This window comes from Ostrea edulis, chromosome 1 (assembly GCF_947568905.1).
Source record: "Ostrea edulis chromosome 1, xbOstEdul1.1, whole genome shotgun sequence".
Taxonomy (NCBI): Eukaryota; Metazoa; Mollusca; class Bivalvia; order Ostreida; family Ostreidae; genus Ostrea; species Ostrea edulis.
In genome coordinates, this window is record NC_079164.1 from 17,628,443 (window position 1) to 17,655,705 (window position 27,263).

General features: G+C 34.5%; 1 protein-coding gene across 1 annotated transcript; it reads left to right on the top strand.

Annotated features, from left to right (window-relative positions):
- The first annotated feature begins 410 nt into the window (after positions 1-410).
- On the top strand, positions 411-27,263 carry LOC125662636 (mucin-5AC-like). The gene is made up of 18 exons (XM_056152932.1): positions 411-891; positions 1,308-1,516; positions 8,829-8,915; positions 10,682-10,874; positions 11,034-11,140; positions 11,559-11,589; positions 11,703-11,793; positions 11,882-11,975; positions 23,429-23,506; positions 23,606-23,751; positions 23,905-23,945; positions 24,040-24,145; positions 24,272-24,439; positions 24,598-24,718; positions 25,020-25,145; positions 25,258-25,309; positions 25,387-26,691; positions 26,767-27,263. Exons 1-18 carry the CDS (start codon positions 798-800, stop codon positions 27,261-27,263), a joined length of 3,546 nt encoding a protein of 1,181 aa, XP_056008907.1. The 5' UTR covers positions 411-797.

The following is a 27,263-nucleotide window of genomic DNA, read 5'->3' on the forward strand; positions in this document are numbered from 1 at the left end:
CTTGGAAACTGCATACCGCTAGTATTGATCTATTTTCATACAAATATCTTGAGTAAACAAAACGATAATTTTGTAATATATATATATTCATAGTTTTACCAAACGAATACCTAAAGGTACCTCTTGAACGTTAAGAGTTGAATGAAGTGTATATTGGGTACGGACTTGCATAAGAGGAGCCAGCTCTCAAAAATTGTGTATTAACAACAAAAAGTCAAATAACTATATGCTGTCAGACACGGGGTCCTTTGTGACACAACATTATCAGGGTTTTTTATCTACCAACACGTAAGAAAGTGGCATTATCTGTGAAAGAAAAATAATGGTACATGCTGGAATGCCGTTCTATATAAAGAGTAGTTAATCGCTGATCGTATGATTAAATCGTCACATCTCCCCTACAAGGGGCAATTCTCACAGAACAGCTTTTCACACCCTACGGGCCAGGAGCTTTCAGTTCTGGTTATGTCCACGTTAAAAACCCAGCGACCCAAATCTATCAGATCAGAGATAATGTTTTTGTTTTATCTTGAGAGCACGTCCTAGCAATGGTTTGGGTGGTACCGAACCGCATCGGACGAAGTCGCCATTTAGCCGCGGGTACGCTGAAATGGTGGTGAACGAATCGTTAAAATCGTAAACCAACCGGGAAAAGGTTTTTTTTCACTTTTCACTCAGTGACTCAAATTTTAATGTAAAATAAGTGAAGATGATGTGAATTTAATGGTCTTTTATTTGTCATCTTTTTTTATAAGTAGAGCCGTTACAAAATGAGATGACAATAGGAGTTCGGCAAGATGAAAGTCCTATTTCTCGTGTCTCTTTTCTCCCTTTCCTGGGCTTTTCCATCCCCGTCTCGGAAGCAAAAATTACAGGATTCTCTAAAGCAAGGTTAGTACCAACACCGTGTACACGAAATTTATCATTCTGATTAATAAAACTTAATATAACAGTTAGTTTTTACTCCGGGAAAGTTCTCTTGAAAAGTGTTGGCTAAAAATCTTTATTCATTACGTATATTACGATTACGTTTCTTTTGTCGTGGTTTTGTTGTTGTTGTTTTAATTTTATTTATTTATATTTTGAGTTTGTTTTCTTTCATTTGTTTGTTGTTGTTTGGTTTTTTTTATAGCCAAGTTACAAGATGGACATCAATGTCACGAGTTATATCTCTCTGGATGACTACAATCTCACCTCGATGTACAAGATGGACATCAATGTCACGAGTTATATATCTCTGGATGACTACAATCTCGCCTCGATGTATCATTTCTGATAGTCTCACTCTTGCTCGTTTTTATTTTCAGAATTAGTACCAATTCAGATAATCCTCGACCAGAACCATGCCAGAATAAGACGATCGGCCAACTCTTTTCCGGATAAAATTCTGTTTAAGTTTTCCACCTCGGGCGGCGACTTCCGGTTGGATCTCGCCAGGAATGATTTGGTTAAAGTTCCCCCCGTCCTACTGTGGACCGGAGAGCGAGTTATGAATGACACGACTTTCGATTTACAGGTACTGTCCAGGATAAGTAGGGTGTTATGTTTGAATTTAATTCGTGGATACAAAACATTTCACGCTTCACATGAACACGACAGGCACGTTGATATCGTTTTCCGAAGTGGAGGTGGGGTGGGGATGAGTGGGAAGAGATGACTTCACAATTGTGTTAACTTTCTTGACAAACCATGATCTTTTGCCCAAACTTCAAAATCTTAAATAGGGAGGGGGGGGGGGGGGGGGGGGGGTCTTCCATTGTTCACGACATGCAATCAATTCATCTTCATCAGTTCAAGCTTATATTCTTACCATTCAATACTACTTAAAGGGTTTTATTTGAGGGGGGATTAGCCATCATAATTTACTTTGTAGGTGAAAATAACTCGCGATTAATGTAAAAATAATGGGAAATGTACGTTGTCAAAATGGTGGTGGTCGGGCCCTAGCTTTACCCCATCCATTGGTTATACGTGTTCGTGCCTGCATGTCGATATAAACCACGGGCACTGGAAGTTAATGTAAATATATAGTATGTGCATGTATAAAAAAGGAAGGGTAGGACACTCTTTTTGAGGCAAATTCGGGTTTGGGTTATTGTGGACGTTTCTCAAACGGCCTGACGCGATGAATCGTTCACACACGCCTTACTTTCAATATCTGTAGGGTTTCGTTTCGTTCCAAAGCCGTTCATTCTAAGAAAAATATGTTTTTACACCTCCAAGTGTCTAAGAATTTCGCTAGACTGTCTTACTTCCGGTTTAATCGCACTGAATTGAAAGGTAAGTTCTGATTGGTCAATAATAAAATTAAAGTCTGAATTGACACATGTTAACTGATCCATAAATTCATATGTAGAAAAAATAATTCTCAGGATTATTACTTCATGATGGTATTAGAGACTAGTGGTTAAGTACATGAGCCATGTTTGTTTTTATAGTTCAAATATTCTTATCATTATTTCAGAACCAATAAGAATGACATTATAAACTTATAAATATTTATTAAATTGACCAATCAAAACTTACCTTTCGATTCGGTGCGATTAAACCGGAAGTAAGACAGTCTAGCGAAATTCTTAGACACTTGGAGGTGTAAAAACATATTTTTCTTCGAATAAACGGCATTGGAACGAAACGAAACCCTACAGATATTGAAAGTAAGGCATATGTGAACGATTCATCGCGTCAGGCCGTTTGAGAAACGTCCACAATAACCCAAACCCGAATTTGCCTCAAAAAGAGTGTCCTACCCTTCCTTTTTTATACATGCACATACTATATATTTACATTAACTTCCAGTGCCCGTGATATAAACATGTATTTATAAATGTAAGTGTGCATGTTTTTTGTCCAACTCGTCACTTGATATAGAGATCGTTTGTTTTTAACAACGCTTTTATTTTCGGCTTTGTTGTAATTATTATGCGTGCATGTTTAATTTTGTTATAATGTTATGAGATGTATGTCTTTGGCGATAAAGAATTAATATCATTACCTGCTACAAACAAACTTTTTTTTTCAAAAATGATGAAAACGAAAAGTTTATAATTAAAATTAACACAATTTACCATATGGAATGTAATTTATTCCCATGATTTCTCAATTTCATTTCTGTAATTCCAAAACAGTGAGGGAAATTTACACAGGGAGGAATAATGTATTTCAATTTTTAAATATCATAGAAAAATTGCAGGTCCCTTATTTTTAGGAATTTCATATTTGTACTTATTAAAACCAAACCAAATCAAAAGATAATGTGTGGAAGTTGGTCCAACGTCTTAGAATTAAAAATGTGATGAAAGGTCTCTGTAATTTCAGAAATACTTTACAGTCTTTATTAGAAGAATTAATTGAATAATTGAATTTGAATAATGGAATAGTAGATTAGAATTATTCACATTTTTTTAATGATATGTGCTCTATTAAAACATCATATTATTACACCGTGTATCTTGTATGTCAAACTAGCATAAAGAAATAAAGAATCGGATGAAAAATTCAAATTATTGAAAAAGATATAAATCAAAATGGTTTCCCCCTCCTTTTTTGAACCACTAATAAATGCCAACATTTTGACGGTTTGACGTATTGGTGGGTTACATGTACATATGTGGGTTGGTATGTAGGGATCTTACTGTGGGCAAATATGATATCAAGTGTACTTTACCAAGTTTTTTACAAACAGAATTTATATTACAATTGGATGAATAAAAATAAGAAAACAAAGTCCGAAATAATTCCAAAGTTTGAAATTAGAGAAATAATCTTGCTATAAATAGCATTTTTTTCATTTATTATTAATTTTTGTAGTGGAAATATTTCTTTCTGGTTGAGAAGGAGAAACCATTAATTTGTCAATTTAAATCTAATCTACATGATGTGCTTGTTGTTTATCTGCCGAAGCAAAGATGGAGATCTACATGTTACACGTGTATACGATGTTGATAACATCGGACTAAACAATAGACAATTTCGTACTGTACCTATCGAAAAATAACGATGATATATATCTGATAATCTATACATAGACGTTCATACGTATTAATCAGTGCTTAGACGCTTGGTTTGACTATAGCCAGCAAAGTTTGAGACTTATTTACACAGTGGACTGTATTTTGTTGATATAATAGATAATTTGTCAATTGAATTTTTCACACGCTGTTTGTAATACGTGTACACATCATTTGTAACACATGTATACATTATTTGTCACATTATACATTATTTGTCACATGTATACATTATTTGTCACATTATGCATTATTTGTCACATGTATACATTATTTGTCACATTATACATTATTTGTCACATGTATACATTATTTGTCACATTATACATTATTTGTTATATGTCTACATTATTTTTCACATCTCTACATTATTTATCACATGTCTACATTATTTGTCACATGTATATATTATTTGTCACATGTCTACATTATTTGTCACATGTCTACATTATTTGTTATATGTCTACATTATTTGTCACATGTATACATTATTTATCACATGTGTACATTATTTTTCACATTATACATTATTTGGCACATGTACATATTATTTGTCACATGTCTACATTATTTGTCACATTATACATTATTTGTCACATGTTTACATTATTTGTCACATGTCTACATTATTTGTCACATGTCTACATTATTTGTCACATGTCTACATTATTTGTTATATGTCTACATTATTTGTCACATGTATACATTATTTATCACATGTGTACATTATTTGTCACATTATACATTATTTGTCACATGTTTACATTATTTGTCACATGTCTACATTATTTGTCACATGTCTACATTATTTGTTATATGTCTACATTATTTGTCACATGTATACATTATTTATCACATGTGTACATTATTTGTCACATTATACATTATTTGTCACATGTCTACATTATTTATCACATGTCTACATTATTTGTTATATGTATACATTATTTGGCACATGTATACATTATTTGTCACATTTCTACATTATTTCTCACATGTCTACATCATTTATCACATTATACATTATTTGTCACATTATACATTATTTGTCACATGTATACATTATTTATCACATGTGTACATTATTTTTCACATTATACATTATTTGGCACATGTCTACATTATTTGTCACATGTCTACATTATTTGTCACATTATACATTATTTGTCACATGTCTACATTATTTGTCACATGTCTACATTATTTGCCACATGTCTACATTATTTGTCACATGTCTACATTATTTGTTATATGTCTACATTATTTGTCACATGTATACATTATTTATCACATGTGTACATTATTTGTCACATTATACATTATTTGTCACATGTCTACATTATTTATCACATGTCTACATTATTTGTTATATGTATACATTATTTGGCACATGTATACATTATTTGTCACATTTCTACATTATTTCTCACATGTCTACATCATTTATCACATTATACATTATTTGTCACATTATACATTATTTGTCACATGTATACATTATTTATCACATGTGTACATTATTTTTCACATTATACATTATTTGGCACATGTACACATTATTTGTCACATGTCTACATTATTTGTCACATTATACATTATTTGTCACATGTCTACATTATTTGTCACATGTCTACATTATTTGTCACATGTATACATTATTTGTCACATTATACATTATTTGTCACATGTCTACATTATTTGTTATATGTCTACATTATTTGTCACATGTCTACATTATTTGTCACATGTATACATTATTTGTCACATTATACATTATTTGTCACATGTCTTCATTATTTGTTATATGTCTACATTATTTGTCACATGTATACATTATTTATCACATGTATACATTATTTGTCACATGTCTACATTATTTGTCACATTATACATTATTTGTCACATGTCTACATTATTTGTCACATGTCTACATTATTTGTCACATGTCTACATTATTTGTCACATTATACATTATTTGTCACATGTCTACATTATTTGTTATATGTCTACATTATTTGTCACATGTATACATTATTTATCACATGTGTACATTATTTGTCACATTATACATTATTTGTCACATGTCTACATTATTTATCACATGTCTACATTATTTGTTATATGTATACATTATTTGGCACATGTATACATTATTTGTCACATTTCTACATTATTTCTCACATGTCTACATCATTTATCACATTATATATTATTTGTCACATTATACATTATTTGGCACATGTATACATTATTTGTCACATTTCTACATTATTTCTCACATGTCTACATCATTTATCACATTATATATTATTTGTCACATTATACATTATTTGGCACATGTATACATTATTTGTCACATTTCTACATTATTTCTCACATGTCTACATCATTTATCACATTATATATTATTTGTCACATTATACATTATTTGTCACATGTCTACATTATTTATCACATGTCTACATTATTTGTTATATGTATACATTATTTGGCACATGTATACATTATTTGTCACATTTCTACATTATTTCTCACATGTCTACATCATTTATCACATTATATATTATTTGTCACATTATACATTATTTGGCACATGTATACATTATTTGTCACATTTCTACATTATTTCTCACATGTCTACATCATTTATCACATTATATATTATTTGTCACATTATACATTATTTGTCACATGTGTACATTATTTGTCACATGTATATATTATTTGTCACATGTCTACATTATTTGTCACATGTCTACATTATTTGTTATATGTCTACATTATTTGTCACATGTATACATTATTTATCACATGTGTACATTATGTGTCACATGTCTACATTATTTGTCACATTATACATTATTTGTCACATGTCTACATTATTTGTCATATGTCTACATTATTTGTCACATGTCTACATTATTTGTCACATTATACATTATGTGTCACATGTGTACATTATGTGTCACATGTCTACATTATTTGTCACATGTCTACATTATTTATCACATGTGTACATTATGTGTCACATGTCTACATTATTTGTCACATTATACATTATTTATCACATGTCTACATTATTTGTTATATGTCTACATTATTTGTCACATGTCTACATTATTTATCACATGTCTACATTATTTATCACATGTCTACATTATTTGTCACATGTCTACATTATTTATCACATGTCTACATTATTTGCCACATGTCTACATTATTTGTCACATGTCTACATTATTTGTTATATGTCTACATTATTTGTCACATGTATACATTATTTATCACATGTGTACATTATTTTTCACATTATACATTATTTGGCACATGTACATATTATTTGTCACATGTCTACATTATTTGTCACATTATACATTATTTGTCACATGTCTACATTATTTGTCACATGTCTACATTATTTGTCACATGTCTACATTATTTGTTATATGTCTACATTATTTGTCACATGTATACATTATTTATCACATGTGTACATTATTTGTCACATTATACATTATTTGTCACATGTCTACATTATTTATCACATGTCTACATTATTTTTTATATGTATACATTATTTGGCACATGTATACATTATTTGTCACATTTCTACATTATTTCTCACATGTCTACATCATTTATCACATTATACATTATTTGTCACATTATACATTATTTGTCACATGTATACATTATTTATCACATGTGTACATTATTTGTCACATTATACATTATTTGTTATATGTCTACATTATTTGTCACATGTCTACATTATTTGTCACATTATACATTATTTGTCACATGTCTACATTATTTGTCACATTATACATTATTTGTCACATGTCTACATTATTTGTCACATTATACATTATTTGTCACATTATACATTATTTGTCACATTATACATTATTTGTCATATGTCTACATTATTTGTCACATGTCTACATTATTTGCCACATGTCTACATTATTTGTCACATGTCTACATTATTTGTCACATTATACATTATTTGTCACATGTCTACATTATTTGTCACATTATACATTATTTGTCACATGTCTACATTATTTGTTATATGTCTACATTATTTGTCACATTATACATTATTTGTCACATGTCTACATTATTTATCACATGTCTACATTATTTGTTATATGTCTACATTATTTGTCACATGTCTACATTATTTATCACATGTCTACATTATTTTTCACATGTCTACATTATTTATCACATGTCTACATTATTTGTCACATGTCTACATTATTTGTCACATGTCTACATTATTTGTCACATTATACATCATTTGTCTCATGTATACATTATTTGTCACATTATACATTATTTGTCACATGTCTACATTATTTGTCACATTATACATTATTTGTCATATGTCTACATTATTTGTCACATGTCTACATTATTTGTCACATGTACATTATTTGTCACATGTCTACATTATTTGTCACATGTATACATTATTTGTCACATTATACATTCTTTATAAGGCCTATACACATTATTTGTAACCCACGTACATATTATTTGTAACCCAGGTACACATTGTTTGTAAGGCAAATACACATTGTTTGTAAGGCAAAATACACACATTGTTTGTAAGGCAAATACACACTCTTTGCAGCACATGTACAACTTGTTTGTAACCCACGTACACATTGTTTTGTAACACATGTAAGCTTTGTTTGTAACATATGTAAACTTTGTAACATATGTAAACTTTGTTTGTAACATATGTAAACTTTATAACATATTTACACATTTGTGTACATTGTTTGTAAGGCATTCGTTATATTCTAGAGGGACTTCGCACTTTACCAGGGCAGTGCTATGGGCGCTAACGCGCTTGTCCGTTTTCCAAATAACGACTTCACCAGGTTTGAATTGGTAAGTGACACGCTTTAATTATTTGCAGTGGTAAATCACAATCTAAGTTTAAAGTAGTTAAGTAGGTAAATCACAAGTTTTAATCAATTGAATTGGTACATCACAAACTTAAAATTGGTAAGTTACAAACTTTGAACTGGTAAGTCACAAGCTCGCAAGCTTAGTTTTATTTTCATGACTTTTAAAATACTGTAACAATTAATACTGACATTTACATTTATTGAGCAACCTTTATAAGAAGTAGTAGCAATTTTGTCCAAACAAATTTTACTTTATAAATGTCAGATATGTGAGATATAGTACCACATAATTGACCTAATTATAATTAATTTTGATACTACATGCATAAAGACTATGTCGCAGTGAAAATTGGCAAAATTAACGCTTTGGTTACATGTTTTTAAAATAAGATATTTGGCGACTTCAACAACAAATTTACATGTTGTCAAATGCAAACAACGATTTTAAAATGTTGCAGGAGCTCCTAAATCTAAACAAAAAATAAAAGTTTCATTGTGTTGTTTCAAAACTTGTCAAAACAACAACTTACAATTATTATAAAAAAAATTATTCACTAATTGAGTAGAATGACATAATCACCGCACATAAACGATAAAGAAAACTGCCATAATACTTCTTAAGCATGCAATATACTTAGTCTCCATTAGATGTAGACTTTGGTGTTTATAAATACAGAGCTGTAAGATATGCTCGTAGTGCTTATCTAAATTACGACAGTCGACAGTCGCCATACTTCAACAATGATGTTGTTGAGAAAAGAAATGTAGCCAATGAAAACTGTTGAGATCGAGGTATGCTTCCGGGTTTTTTTAATGGATAGGATTGGGTTTTTAGTGTAAATCACTATATCGTATATATGCCAATGGAATTCTAATTAACAATGTATGAAAGTACAAACTTGTTTACCGTCTGACCATCGATTGATTACATTAGCATCACCAATCATAAATCTTTATTTGTGTTATGTAGACGAGTATTTCTTAATGTAACAAATGTTTGTTCTCTCTCTCTCTCTCTCTCTCTCTCTCTCTCTCTCTCTCTCTCTCTCTCTCTCTCTCAAAAACAGCAAATGTTAAAGTGCAAAAGTGTTGCATATTTTTAGAGAAAGCATAAGTTATCAATCCCATTTTTAAAACACGGGTGTGTCATTATGATATTTTCCCATTCGGTATATATATTTTTTTCAAAAAGCGCCTCCATGCCCACGCACGAGCGTATGTTTATCGTAAAATCATGACGTAACATTGGCGGGTTCAGCCTCGGAAGGTCCGCGGATTTCCATGAATGTGTTATAGTATGTTTCAATCTAAAAATACGGAATTATTATGATCAAGGGTTCCGATCTGCAGGCCCTTCTTGAAGTATATATCAAGCTCCTTATAAGCCATCAACTGTAATATTTTTCAGGGACTCGCCGCCTTTTCATTAAAACTGCTCAGCATAAACAAATACAATGCAACATTTTCTCTTTAGTTTGTTAACTTGGCTGTGATGTACATATTTTCAGTTCATTTCAATTAGAACTTAAACACTTTAGGTCTTAATCGTATGATTGTCCGTGAAACACGCCCCGGGCCCCTATGTGTCAGCTGCCCGCTGTAACAGAGCCTCATAACGTCCTTAAAAAACGCCAAACGATTCCAAATGACCCTCATGCATCCGAACGTTTGTGTATTGTATAGCGACAGATTGTAAGCGATTCCATAAGGGCTTATCATAATGAGATGCTATACCTACATTTGTAGCATGCAAACTACATTATTGGGACTGAATTCTACTCCATCGAACCCGTGACATCCAGAACGAGGAGGTCTGCGATAAAGATTGTTGAACCCCCATTCTCGAGGACCACCCCTCACCCTGCCACCATTCGTATCCATAACGTACTCCGGTTAGAGAAGGATTCGCTGGACTTTGAGAACGACATGTTTATCATTAGTGGGTATCATGTTAGATTGTAAAAAAAAAAAAAAAAAAAAAAAAAAAAAAAAAAAAAAAAAACCTCTGAAGTTATTAGTCATTTCCAATATTTATTGCCAAAAAGAATATTCTCTTTTAGTTTGTAATCATACACAAAATATATCTCTTTCTCTGTAGAAAGTGACCCATCCCAGACTGAAGAACTCAAGCTCCAGAGGGTGGTAGAAGACACCAGCGGAGAACATAACACGGGACCGTTCGTCACAGACTTTGGCACAATACACGTATGTTTGTTAAGAGGATGAATGTAAATCAGACTCTTCTCTCGTGGTAGTACTTTTGTCTGTATATGTGCGTGTTGGAATGTTTCAAAAAGGTTAAATCAATATTCTGTAGCCCGTCCGAGTTTAGTATTACTGTTGGTCAATCACGATTATCAACTTTTTTATCTCTCGGCCCTGCGGTTGTCGACTGCGGTGTGTTGCAAAAGACACTTTTACTCTGCGTTAACGTTCGATGACAGTCACTGCTGGTGTAAATTTCAATCTTTTCACCTTTACTCTGCGTGAACGTTTGCTGGCAGTCACTGTAGGTGTAAATTTTAATCTTTTCACACTATAAGTGATTTGAAAATTTACACGGCGAGAAAGAGCAACAGTAACACTAAATTGGGACCGGCAGTAATTGTGAGGCTATTGACAGGATTCCGGAGGGAGGAGAAGGAGACAAACGAGTGGTAAGTATCGTTTTTACCGGAACTGTACAAAGGTATTGAATAACATTTGAATTTGGTGTTTAATTCTTCAAACGTTCACCATTTCCTTGACAATAGATTCTCTATTCTAGATTTTATGAAGGAGAACAATCGATACAGGCGAAACACAAACCAGCTGTACGTAGAGTACTTAGTATGTGTGGACTACGCTAACTTTATTATGTAAGTAGTAACGAACATCATACCAACAAGTTCACAGTAAATCTTGAATTGAAACTAGATTTATAAGAATGTGTTTCTGTTTCTACAGTTGGAAGTCCATGTCAAACTCAACCCACGAAGAACAGAGAAACGAAGACGCTAAAAATGCATTAACCAGATATTATCTTTATCTAGCTAATGGGGTAAGTGCAGAATGTATTGAATATATCTAGCTAATGGGGTAAGTGCAGAATGTATTGAATATATCTAGCTAATGGGGTAAGTGCAGAATGTATTGAATATATCTAGCTAATGGGGTAAGTGCAGAATGTATTGAATATATCTAGCTAATGGGGTAAGTGCAGAATGTATTGAATATATCTAGCTAATGGGGTAAGTGCAGAATGTATTGAATATATCTAGCTAATGGGGTAAGTGCAGAATGTATTGAATATATCTAGCTAATGGGGTAAGTGCAGAATGTATTGAATATATCTAGCTAATGGGGTAAGTGTGTAGAATGTATTGAATATATCTAGCTAATGGGGTAAGTGCAGAATGTATTGAATATATCTAGCTAATGGGGTAAGTGCAGAATGTATTGAATATATCTAGCTAATGGGGTAAGTGCAGAATGTATTGAATATATCTAGCTAATGGGGTAAGTGCAGAATGTATTGAATATATCTAGCTAATGGGGTAAGTGCAGAATGTATTGAATATATCTAGCTAATGGGGTAAGTGCAGAATGTATTGAATATATCTAGCTAATGGGGTAAGTGCAGAATGTATTGAATATATCTAGCTAATGGGGTAAGTGCAGAATGTATTGAATATATCTAGCTAATGGGGTAAGTGTGTAGAATGTATTGAATATATCTAGCTAATGGGGTAAGTGTGTAGAATGTATTGAATATATCTAGCTAATGGGGTAAGTGTGTAGAATGTATTGAATATATCTAGCTAATGGGGTAAGTGCAGAATGTATTGAATATATCTAGCTAATGGGGTAAGTGCAGAATGTATTGAATATATCTAGCTAATGGGGTAAGTGCAGAATGTATTGAATATATCTAGCTAATGGGGTAAGTGCAGAATGTATTGAATATATCTAGCTAATGGGGTAAGTGTGTAGAATGTATTGAATATATCTAGCTAATGGGGTAAGTGTGTAGAATGTATTGAATATATCTAGCTAATGGGGTAAGTGTGTAGAATGTATTGAATATATCTAGCTAATGGGGTAAGTGCAGAATGTATTGAATATATCTAGCTAATGGGGTAAGTGCAGAATGTATTGAATATATCTAGCTAATGGGGTAAGTGCAGAATGTATTGAATATATCTAGCTAATGGGGTAAGTGCAGAATGTATTGAATATATCTAGCTAATGGGGTAAGTGCAGAATGTATTGAATATATCTAGCTAATGGGGTAAGTGCAGAATGTATTGAATATATCTAGCTAATGGGGTAAGTGCAGAATGTATTGAATATATCTAGCTAATGGGGTAAGTGCAGAATGTATTGAATATATCTAGCTAATGGGGTAAGTGCAGAATGTATTGAATATATCTAGCTAATGGGGTAAGTGCAGAATGTATTGAATATATCTAGCTAATGGGGTAAGTGCAGAATGTATTGAATATATTTAGCTAATGGGGTAAGTGCAGAATGTATTGAATATATCTAGCTAATGGGGTAAGTGCAGAATGTATTGAATATATCTAGCTAATGGGGCAAGTGTAGAATGTATCCAATATATAGTAGGCATCCTCTGGAGACAATGAGTCTCGCATTAGTAGGTCAGAGTTGGTCTTGTTGAGGGCAATATCAGGGATGGCTTATCGGCCTGATTTCCTGCATGACTGTATCTGCCCCAGTTGTTGCAGACGCAGTTGGAAGGGTGCATTTGGAGCCTGGTTTTGCTGTCAGTCTTTCCTTCTTATTTTTTTTCAGCTGATAACTTCTCTTTTCTTCCCCTCGTTTGACTCCTTCTTTCACCGCAAGTTGTTTTCAGGCACTGCGATCGTCCTCAAGCGATTCCAGGGTGTTTGAGTCAATGCCAATCAATCTCAGATTGCGCTTGCAAACGTCCTTGAACCGTATTGTATTGTTTATTAACCAAGAACCATACAGTTCATAGGTATAAAGTATATACAACAAATTAAATAATGAAATAGTAACAGAACATAATATATCATACTGATGGACATGATATATCCTGGGGGCAATCTTATAATAACTTAGATCTAACAGATGAACATTTATATAGGTATCTACCAAGTTTACATGATTCCGTAATATTTCCAGTAGATAATAGCTGGACTAGCGTGAAAGTGGAGGGGTGTTTATAATATTTCTTTACATACTGTTTTCTACAATCATTATAAAAAGGACATACTAATATAAAATGATATTCATCTTCAATACTCTCTGAACACAATTTACATTTTCTTTCGTATCTTGGAATATTGCTAAATCTACCTTGTTCAATTTCTAATCTATGTGAGGATAATCGGTATTTACTAATATTTTGAACTTGCATACTTGGAACAGATTTTATAAGATACAATTGTAATTCAAAACCTTCATTGACATACTTATATAAGTTACATTTTGGTGACGTCTCAAAAACACTATCAATTTATTGTATAAACACATCTTGTAGTCTTTGTTTTACTTCAGATAAAAATTTGTTTTCATTTATATCATAAGTACAATTCCATACAAATCCAAATCCTAAAGAAGTTAATAAATTTCTTACAAATGTAAAAGAATTTGAGTCACAAACATCTAACATTTCCTGATAAATACTCTTTAAAATACATGTACAATTATTTGTTTTCTTTAATTGTAACCAATATTTCAATATTCTATACTTTCTCAGCACAGGTAGAGGTGTCCGTCCTAATTTATTATAGACCATCATAGACATAGTAGACTTTTTGACACATAAAACTTTTTTACAAAAATTCAAATGAACATTTTCCAAATCATTTGCTGGATGTGAGCCCCAAACGTCACAACCATAATTTGCTAGACGTTGGACGGCGTCGGAGTCTATCTCTCCATACATGGTGTTCTTTGGGATACGACCGTCCACCATTCGGTTCACATACCCAAGCCAGTGCAAACAACGCTGACAGAGCAGGACTGAGATGCATACTAAGAGAGCCAGCTTTCTCCAGCACTCCGGTGTTGGTGACCCTGCCCTGCCATGTGAAACCGAATATTCGTCGGCGGTTTCGAATGTGGAAACTTTCCAGAAGGTTCTCTTGTCTGCCATATGCGGTCCAGGATTCACTGACGTACAGCAGGTACTGGGCACACATGTCTGGTAGACTCTGCGTTGGGTGTTCAGAGTCAACTGCTTGCTGTACTCAGATGCGATATCACTGCGTCGGCTTTGGCGATGCGTCTGTGGATTTCAACATTGAGAGACAGGTTGCTAGTAATGGTGGAACCAAGGTAGATGGAAGTGGTCTGTGACTTCAAGCACTTTGCCATTGATGTTGATTGTTTGTGGTAACGGTGCGTCCTGGACCATGATGTTGGTTTTTTATACTGATAGTCAGCTCGAATTCCTTGCAGCCGTAAGAGAACCTGTCTGTCAGGTTTTGAAAGGTCCCATCGGTATGCATACTCAGGGCCTCATCATTTACGAATAACATCTCCCTTGTGAGAATTGTACGGAACTTGCTCTTTGCTCTAAGATGTTTAAGTTAGATAGCTTCCCATCGCTTCTGGTGTGCAGGTGGACTCCATTCGTGGACTCAATGAAATCAACAAAGAGAAAAATATGCCAAACTGGATTTGTGCGAGGATACATCCTTCTTTCACTTCGCTCTGCATTAGAAAGGGTTCTGAAGCTCCGCCATCATAGCTGATGGTGCCCTTCATATTGCCATGGAAAGAGGCAGTGACGCTGTGTAGCTGTGGTGGGCAGTCAATCTTCTTTAGCAGCTGGAACAGACTTTTCGTACTGATAAGATCAAACGCTTTCGTTAGATCGATAAAGGCGATGTAAAGGGGCATCTGTAGTTCTCCACATTTTTCTTGGAGCTGGTGCACCGAGAAAATCATGTCTACTGTCGACCTCTCAGCTCTGAAACCATATTGTGACTGTTTATATACGTTCAGCCAGGCCTTGCAGATGAGCCAGGACCACACGTGCGAATACGTTGTCCACGATGCTCAGCAGAGAGATACCCCTGTAGTTGTTGCAGTCGCTGCGATCATCCTTGTTTTTATACAGGGTGATGATCTTGGCGTCATATATGCCATGGGGTATCTTACCTTCTCTCCAGCTGAGACATAGCAGTTATTGTAGTGGTTCTAACAAGGCAGGTTTCCCACATTTTATGATCTCAGGTGGGACATTGTCTTCTTATGGTGCTTTGCCACAGACCAGGGCGTCGATTGCTTTGTGAGTTCTGGAAAAGTAGGTTCAGTTCTTCTATAATGATTTTGTCAAGTGTTTCCTGTGTGACGGAATTTTCTCTGTAGTAAAATTTCAGGTAGTGCTTTAACCATCTCTCCATTTTCTTGTTCCGGTCCGTGACTTCAAGGGTGCAATCTTTGTTGTTGATTTTCCTGTTGCTTGTTTAATACCCTCGTACATATTTCTATTCGTTGCCGTTGTTCGACGCTTGCTGGATGTTATCTGACAATTGTAACAAGTAGACGTTTGCGCAATGTCGTGCTCTTAGCTATGCTTTGCTGCAGATAACTTTCAGTGCCTGCAGTTTTTTCTGACTTGGGTCATGCTTATAGCTGATGAGTGCGCTGCGTTTAGCATCTATGACCGGTTTCATATCAGTAATACTCAAGATCTCTATCTAGTCAGTGCATGAGTTATGTCTTTAAAAATAAGATCTCTATCTAGATAATTAGTGAGTTAAAAAACATCTCCATCTAATTAGTGAATCTATAAAAACAAGAGGCTCACAGGCCTTATCGGTTGCCTGAGTACTAGTTAAAAGTATCAATAGTCCCAAGGGCTATGAAATCTAGAAACAAAATCCTGTTCTGAATATCTAAGCTAAATTCTAATATTCAGCAACACTATAAAACAAGATGTGTTCTTAAAAATCCAGTGCCCTCAAAAGTGCATATACTGATGGTTGGCTTTACATAATATATGTATTAACATTAAACAATATGACTACTTTTGACCAGTGCTAGAGTTAAAACCCTGGGGTTGCGAAATTCAACATTTTTGTACATCCATTTCTACTATTCCTAAATATGCATTTAGAATTTATACTGTATCAGCAAAGTTGAGGAAGTCCTTCAAAACATTAAGACAATAATCAATATTAGCTCACCTGAGTTGAAAGCTCATGTGAGCTTTTCTGATCGCCTGTTGTCCGTCCGTCTGTCTGTCTGTAAACTTTATATTTTCGACTTCTTCTCTAGAACAACTGGGCCAATTTCAACCTAACTTTACAAAAAGCATCTTTGGGTGAAGGATGTTCACGTTTGTTGAACGGAAGGGCCATGCCCCCTTCAAACGGTAGATAATCACCAAAATGCAAAAATAGGGTGATGTCATTTAAAAATCTTTTGACGCATCAATGGTCCAGAAGAGCTGAAATTTACATGAAAGCTTCCTGACACAGTGCAGATTCAAGTTTCTTAAAATCATGACACCCCAGGGTAGGATGGGGCTACTATAGGGGATCAAAGTTTTAATATAAATACATATATAGAGAGAAATTCTTTAAAAATCTCAAGGACCGCTGAGCCAGAAAAGTTTACATTTACATGAAAACTTCCAGACATAGTGCGGATTGAAGTTTGTTAAAACCATGGCCCCGGGGGAAAGTTGGGGCCACAATTGGGGATCAAAGTTTTACAGACATATATATAGAGAACATCTTTAAAAATCTTCTCAAGAACCATTAAGTCAGAGAAGTTTATATTTACATGAAAGCTTCCTGACATCGTGCATTTTCCAGTTAGTAAAAATCATGGCCTTTGGCTGTAGGTTGGGGCCACAATAGGGATCAAAGGTTTACATGCGAATATATAGGGGGAATCTTTAAATATGGACCAAGGTGACTCAGGTGAGCGATGTGGCCCATAGGCCTCTTGTAATAATTTTGGCACCACCCTGAAACCAAACCCAAGGATCCCCCCTAGGATCATGAAATTTACAATTTTGGTAAAGGACTACCTACTCCTTCTAAATATCCATTTTAGTACCAATAGCACTAAAGAAGATGTTATTTAAGTGTTTTACACATAAACACTATATGCCAGGTTTGGCCACATCCTGGAGTCAAAACCCCTACCCCGGGGATCATGAAAGTTACAATTTCGGTAGAGGCCTTTCTGCTCTACATCACTATGAATTTAGTTTTTCTTACACACATGTCGTTGTAAAGAAGATTTTTGAAAATTTGTAATTTTTTGGCAGTTTTTCCCTGCCCCTAAGGCTCCAGGGGTGCAGGCGTCCTGAAATTTACAATTGATGTCCATCTTGTTACAAATATGCTTCAAGCCAAATTTGAAAGCAATTGGAATGGTATCTATCAAGAAGTTTAAAATGTTCCATTGTTCACACATTTAATAACTGACCATTTTGGCCCCACCCTGATACCAAAACCCCTACCCCTGGGATCATGAAATTTACAATTTTGGTAAAGGACTACTTGCTCTTTCTAGATACAAATGTATATCTATTTAGTTTCAATTTAGTATATCAATAGCACTAAAGAAGATGTTACTTAAGTGTTTTACACATAAACACTATATACCAAGATTGGCCCCGCCCTGGGTCAGAACCCCTACCCTGGGGATCATGAAATTTACACTTTTGGTAGAGGCCTTCCTGCTCTACATCACTATTATTTAGTTTTTCTTACACCTGTGTAGATGTAGAGAAGAAGATTATTGAACATTGGTCAATGTTTTGCAGTTTTTGCCCCGCCCCTAGGACCGCAGGGGTGCTGGAGTCCTGAAATGTACAATTACCCCTACCCCTCATTAATAAAAACCAAGATATCTATCTAATCAGCGAGTTGTGTCTATATAAGCAAGATCTCTAATCAACGAGTTGTGTCTATAAAAACAAGATCTCTAATCAACGAGTTGTGTCTATAAAAACAAGATCTCTAATCAGCGAGTTGTGTCTATAAAAACAAGATCTCTAATCAGCGAGTTGTGTCTATAAAAACAAGATCTCTAATCAGCGAGTTGGTATATATAAAACAAGATCTCTAATCAGAGAGTTGTGTCTATAAAAACAAGATCTCTAATCAGCGAGTTGTGTCTATAAAAACAAGATCTCTAATCAGCGAGTTATGTCTATAAAAATAAGATCTCTAATCAGCGAGTTGTGTCTATAAAAACAAGATCTTAAGTCTATCCAGTCACCGAATTGATACATCTTCTTGTCACCATTATATCAATAAAAAATATATGAATAGGAGTATAAAAATAAAATATGTATTTCTAAATATGTTATTTCAATATAGTCACCCCTGTTTAATGTGTTATTTTGATACATACTTTTATGTTCAACTAAATGTCTAGTTGTAATGATACTAAGTCTAATCAATATAGTGATGAGAATTGTCTGATCCCTCCAGATATGTTTTGATCGCTGTTCATGAACACTATAGAGTTGTTTTCCCCGCCTTTTTTTATATGAGATTGAAACTTTTCTTTCATGTTTGATTATTAAACCATTTCCTTAAAGAGTTTCGCACCTGAGATTTGGAGTAATGTCAAATTTTTGGGAAGTGTATTTTTGATTTCTACATTGAGGAAGAATTAGGAAATTAAACAGAAAAACTGGGGGTCGCAACACTTGTCATTGAGCTATAGTGTTCTAAACATGACCTTTTTGCACTTAAGATTTATTCAATTAAACTTATATTTTTGTCGGTGTCAACACAACATAAGCAACACAAATCAATCATTACATAAAATAGATACATAATCATGTCTTCTAACAATACAGATAAAAAAAATAAATTAATACTAGTAATGGAAATAAATAATGACCTTTTTGCACTTTATATACGAAAAACTTCATGATATCAAAATTGATAGTTTAAAAGGCCATATTAGGAGTAATGTCAATTTCTAAAATTTTACACAATTTTCAAGGTATGGTCTTACAATTTAAAATGCAACTTTAAAAAGTGGGAGTTGGAGATCAAATTTTTGAATTATTGGGGAAAATACTGAATTTTTATACAAAATTTCGAGTAAATTGATTAAAACTTTTTTAAGAATCGGTGTTCTGTTTGGTAAAAATATATCAACCAAGTTAATAAATTACAACATTTGAACTAGTTCCAAGTCTCAACTACCTGTATCATAAATCATAAAACTGAAATACATGAATAGGAGTATAAAAATAGACAATACATTGGATGAAAAATAAACTGTAATATCATACAGAATTAGAACGTTTTGATTAATGAATCCTTCCACCACAAAATATAGTCCCTGCCAAACTCTTTCAAAATATGAATTGACACAAAAATTTTCAACTGGATAGGGTTCAGCAATAGATGTGTAATATATTTGCACCAATGGGATCAGTGTTGAACCAGTGAATACTTAGTTGTAGCATCCTGCGCAGTTGTACTGAAAAGCTCAGGAGCTAATTTCCTTAACGACGATATTTCACGTTGGTTTGTCCATAAACCAGTATAATTGTTCCATTGCATCACGTGTACGCTTTATCATGTAACCCGAGCGGCATCTGAATGGATGCCGGGGGTTCTACAATATACAATTATAAACTTTTTATCAGAGAGACATCACAAATGATCAGGTCTTAGTAGGGTTATCACCCGAAGGCGCCTATGCTTGTGCCATTAGAAGTTATCTTCTAAAGGGAAACAAGAGAGTTGTCACTCTGCATGTGAGGGACACATCACAAACTGTCTCCCTTCACGTGACCAGCCCTCGACCAATGAAATTGAATGTATTATTCTGAAGGATAATAAAATGAGGAGTGCAAAATCCCTCAACAAAAGTTGTTAAGCATTAAATGTATATGCTTTGAGGCTTGGTATTGACTTGTGTCCTTTGGTCAAAATATGTGTACTTTGATAAGTTCAAAGTCAGGCATACCAGAAATCTTAAGGTGCAAGTTGTCAGCAGAGATAGATCGTACTGGCAAAAAAAGCTGTTCTAGTTGCCACAGTCTTAGAAAGCGCTGGTCATATTTGTTGATAAATGATGGACCTTTGACAAGTTCAAATTACAATTTGAGCACAATTGAAATCTGAAGCTGTATGTTATGATCAAAGATCATATTCGCAAAAGAGCTATTCAGATTAAACATATCAATGCAACAATATTAGCCCATGAAGGAATTAGATACTGCCTACTCAGGAGTTAGAATAAAGTGATCGGTGATACCGTTAGAGAATTAGTTTTGACAATTTGGTAGATTGCGCATATCAAATAATACAGACAGGTGCGAACGCAAACAGGAGTATGATATGAAACAATCACTTCGAATGTCCACATAATTAAATGTATATTCCAGAATTAAGTGCATGAAGTTGATACTGATATAGAATCGATTCCACTTTCAATACGGTCTACAGTTCCTGCAGTTTGATCCACGATGAGTACTCTGGTTTTTATATTCCCTTTGTCCTGCCATGTTTAGTTGCGCTGCTGGCGAAGGAGTCCTGATCTGATTGTTGGGAACCATCTGAAGGCTTTGGTATTTTCCTCTTATGTTTTCTTGATAAGTCTGACTAACTCCTTGTTTGCGTCAGCATTTTCTTTGGGTTTTAAACCAAGCTTTTCAAAAGAATTATATATATATATATATATATATATATATATATATATATATAATTAGGGAAAATTTGACAATCTGGTTGTTTGTGTCGTTGGTCATTTTAGTGCTTTGTATAATTTTTTTTATTATATACTTTCAATTTCATCTCTTCTTTTTTCTTTAAAAGTTTGGGGGCATATATCACAATATATGCCCGGAAACATTCCGGCCCGCAAACATTACGTCACAATCAAATTTCTACGCCGTTAATTTTGAAATTTTTCGTGTTTTTCATCTTTTACTCAGTTAAACAGATAAAGTTATTGTTAAAAATAAAATTATTGTTAGTTTCTAAATGAAATTGAAAGTATATAATAAAAAGGTTATATACTTTGTATGGGAAATATGACGACCTCGTTTTTTGTCGCGGACGGACCTCGCAAGCTCGGTCCGTTTACGCGCCAAAAAACTCGGTCGTCATATTTTCCCATACAAAGTCTATAACCTATAAGTATTTGACCTTGTATCCACGTTGTCGATCCGACACATTTAGGTATTTGTGGAACACAGTTCATAAAGTAACCCCATATTTTTTTTAAGAGACTTGATAATTTTATGCCTTATAGGTACGACAAAATGGATTTTTTCTTTAAATTTCAAGGTTTAGCAACTTCCTTTTAAAAAAAGATTTTACCTAAAAATTACAGTCATGGAAAAATATTTCCTGCTGTCTCAAGTTTTAATCGAACATTTAATGGTTGAAATTTGAGATATGAAACTGATTTTTACTCAATGTTAAATGAAATAGACTTATTATCAAATTTCCAGTTTTTAGCGATTTTGATGGGGGAGCGTTAATTTTACCCAAATTTTCCATTTTATCAATTGAGATACACAAAATGAGAGTGTTGATATGTTGTTTGTATGTTGATATGTTGTTTGTATGTGGTTTCTTGCTTGTATAATCAATATTTCATTTCTGTCGCGATTAGTTTGAGGTTTTGCCCATATATGGCTAGATTGACTAGACTATAAGTCTATCACAGCAGCGTTTCTATTCAAACAATGAAATAAGCGTATTCGTATAGAGCAGAGTGTGGATGAATTTAAGAGAAAAGGGTATGTCAATAATTTGTACCGTTGTAAATTTTGATAATATTTACTGTTTAAATATAAAAAGACGTAAATTTGGGGAGTATTAGTTTGGCGATGTTGAACCTATCACAAAAATTAGCATGGAGGGTGTGACCTGTCGACCAGGGATGCTTACTCCTCCTCTAAGTAGAGGCACCTGATCCCACTTCTGATGTATCCAGGGGTCCAGGTTTGCCCAACTCTTTATTTTGTATTGCTTATAGGAGTTATGAGATTGATCACTATTCGATATCTTCACCTTTTCATCAATCTTAGTAAATCAGACATATAAGGATCCGCTCCTATACGATACACCCCATTGATGTTGACCATAAAGGGGCGGAGATTTACAAGTCGAGCTAAATTGGAAACCCGCATACGGTGATATGACGGATTAGCGTGGAAAGACGGAAAACGTCACGAAACATGGAAATTATATGTTGGGATATGGTGCGCGACAAAATAAAACAGTTAGGAATATAATATGTAAATATGCCAAATATTATACGAAATACAATGTATATCGGTTTCATCAAGCCCATATACTGCAAGGACGAAATATATCGGTTTCATTAAGCCCATATACTGCAAGGCTTTACTTAATACATGTATCTAATGATAACCTCTATCGGCTAGTATCAATATTAACCTCTACCTGCAGTAGTAAATGGGATTGGTCGTTAACTCAGTGGTCAATATGGTAAGATAATAGCTATAAATGTAGCATTTTCTATGGCTAAACCTTCCTTTCTCTTTTCCAGATAGACACTCGATTTAAAACAGCTCAGACCCCTCAAGGGGACCTACGGGTGGCAATAGCTGGAATTGTACTGGCAATGGTAAACGTCGCCTTATGTAAGAATAAAATGAAATGTTCGGATAAAGGAAATAGTTTTAGGACTAAGAGAAATATTTTAAAAGGCATTTTGCTATGACAGGATCGAATGTCATCCAACTGGACTGAGAACAACGTGATCAGCGGAAATAAGGTCAATGACGGAAATACGTTGATGGATTTTGCCATCTGGTCCAACTCCCAAAAATCTCGTTTGCCGAGGCATGATCACACCGCATTGTACACTGGGTAAGAAAATTGTTCTCCAAAATATCAAGAATAAAAGAAAGGACCTAATCCCACCAAGTTAATATATATATATATATATATATATATATATATATATATATATATATATATATATATATACTGTATAGATAATTCATTTCCTTTCAATCATAGGTATAACCTAGCAGAAACAGCGACGGACGACAGAACAATAGGTCTGAATATCCTAATATATTTTCGTTCTGAAAACTATTTTTTCTAATGGTAAATGTTGTATATGTCATAATTTTCCATTGCTTGGTATTTCAGGTATTGCCTATTTGTCCCGAGTGTGTAATTCTTACGCAGCGTCCGTCAATGAAGAAACGTTCAATGCTATAGCTATTCACATTGGCTCACACGAACTTGGTCACAGGTAATTACAATTTTTTCATTTGGGAATAAATCGTCTTCTGTTGGGCTTTACTTTAAGGTGATATAACCAACTTCTTAGTGTTTTGTTCTTTATCGCAATTTGATGTCAATCTTTCCTATTATATAGTATTGGTGCATCACATGACACTGGGGCGTGTCCATCCAGAAATTTTAATTTAATGGCGGGAATTTTACCAAATCCCGCTAATCTTAGTCCAGACATGGCGCTGAATACGTACAAATTTTCGGCCTGTTCTCGAGTAGCGATTGGTAACTACGTAAGCGGTTTGCTTGAGTAAGTTTGCAAAGAGATATTTTCATACATGACAATCTTTCCTTTAAACATACTACCCTCAAAATGGATTACAATCTTCGGATAATCCCTTTTTAATGTTTATTCGAAACACAAGTATTACTAGGGTCAGAAGAGTAAAATCTCCACGTTTTCTGTAGAAATTGCTTGAGTAATATACCGCCATATTTGGACGTAGTCAGTCGAGAGAGCCAAGCATTTACAGCAGACGAACAATGCGCGATGACGTATGCACCATCTACTGGATCCACAGTTTGTCGGGTAAATATTTAAAACTAAGACTTTTAAAACTGAAAATGTCTTTAGCTTTTACGCAGGGCTTAATTCCAGCTCTGATTTTTTACATAGTCATTGCTACTGGTTACAAGAATTGAAAGTAAAGAATAGAGCGATGAAAGATTGTATAAAATTCTTACTTGCATGTAGATACCAGATGAGCTCATTTACCGGTGCATACTGGGAAAGATAGTGCGTAAATACAGTGACAATAATTCACTCAACTCTCTTATATAAAAACTGCATTCAAATTGATACTGGCAAACACTTCAATTCTGCTATGTAGGAGACGTATCTGGGCACTATACTGAAGTGGTCCGAGATTTGCCACAAGCTTCGATGTCGTATTCCCGGAAGTACGTCATGTTCTGCCCACTTTACATTTGATGGAACTCCTTGTGGTAACTACAAGGTAAATTATTCATTTCCAATACCATGGGTGGGTTTTTTTTCTTTTGTCAGGTACATGTACATGAAAATAAGGCCGTATCAGTCATGTTAATTTATTCTTTTTCTTCATCAAGTGGTGTCAACAGGGGCAGTGCGTCAGCTCTATGAAAGCTCAAGATGTACCGGGTAAGTCAGTCTTTACTTAGAGACCGTTTTGATCAGTCATTCTGATCAATTCCTCATTCATTCCTATGTATCCACAGATATATGTCCAATTGGTGATGACCCCAGCTACAATTGTGATGTCTCTCTCTGTAACCAGTATTCACCGAGCGTCAGGGAGGGAAACTGTTGTCAAACTTGTTTAATTGGAACTACAACTACCTCTGCACCAACCACAACAACCACACCATTAACTACAACAACACCAACAACTACGATGATGCCAACAACTACAAAAACAGCGAAAACATCGACAACGCCGATGACTACAACTACATCAAAAACAACTACTACAACCACACCAACAATGACGTCATCGACCACCACAACAACACCGACAACTTCAATAACTCCAACAACACTGATGACTACAACAACACCGACAACTTCAATAACTCCAACAACACTGATGACTACAACAACACCGACAACTTCAATAACTCCAACAACACTGATGACTACAACAACAACACCGACAACTTCAATTACTCCAACAACACTGATGACTACAACAACAACACCGACAACTTCAATAACTCCAACAACACTGATGACTACAACAACAACACCGACAACTTCAATAACTCCAACAACACTGATGACTACAACAACAACACCGAAGACTACGATAACAACACCAACGACTACAACAACACTGAAAACTACGACAGCTCCGACAACTGATATAACAACAGCAACACCGAAAATTACGACATCATCAACTACAAGACCGACAACTAAGACATCATCGATCACTACAACAGCTACAACATCGACAATTACGACTAGAATGATGACGACGCTAACAACCATGACAATGACTACAGCACCGACTATAACACCGATAAATATCACTAGATTGACAACATTGACACCAACATCCACAGCAATACCAACAACGTCTACAACATTAACGATGTCAACACCGACAACACCGACAACTACAACGCCAAAGATTACAAAATCGATTACTACGACAATGACTTCAACAACCAGAAAAATGACATCTGGTATATCCACAACCACAACCTTACCAGCAACTGCAAATACCCGGACTACAACAACACTGCACTCATCCATGCAACCTAAGAAAACCTCAGCAACTTATTCAGCGACAGTAACACCGTCAACAGCAGAGACTACCACTTCATCAATTTCTGCCACAACAACACTTCCGATAACATCGTCAACAAAAGTCCAACTTCCTACAAGCGTGTCATCACCAAATTCAATATCAACCAAAGCACCACAAGTGACAACTTCTACAACTCGTTCAGGAGCATCAACAACAAAGATAGCAGTCCCTATATCTACATTTGAGTCAACGACAGCTAAGTCGTCTCCTCTTGTTACAACAGCTATGAAAACTACAACACAGAAAACAACCTTTGGAAAGACTACAACTTTGCCAACAAACATGACTACGTCATCATCAACTACTATTAAATCTACCACAGCAATCAACCCACAAACAACATCTGTGGAGCTCCAATCTTCTTCCCTTCCATCAACAGAGAGTACCACACCTTTAGCACCCACGAATCGCTCTACAACATCCGCCAAAAGTACTACCGTCGCAACAATAGTTACAACAAAGCAATCAACACTAGCTACGTCATCGTCAACTTCACCGTCGACCACGCTGGAAACAACAACAGCATTGCCAGAAAGTTCAACTTCAAAGACGATCCACTCATCCACGTCATTATCAACCACCAACGCTCTATCACATACAACAACGAATTCATTCATTGATTCAAAGGAGACAACAAAATCGATGAAAACCACAAACCAGCCCAGTGTCAAAACAACAACAGACAGCAGTGATGATGATGTCATCATTAATTTTATGCAACAAGCGAACTTCTACCATTTAACAAAAATAGCTTTATTTCAAGCACTTGTAGCTAATTTATAA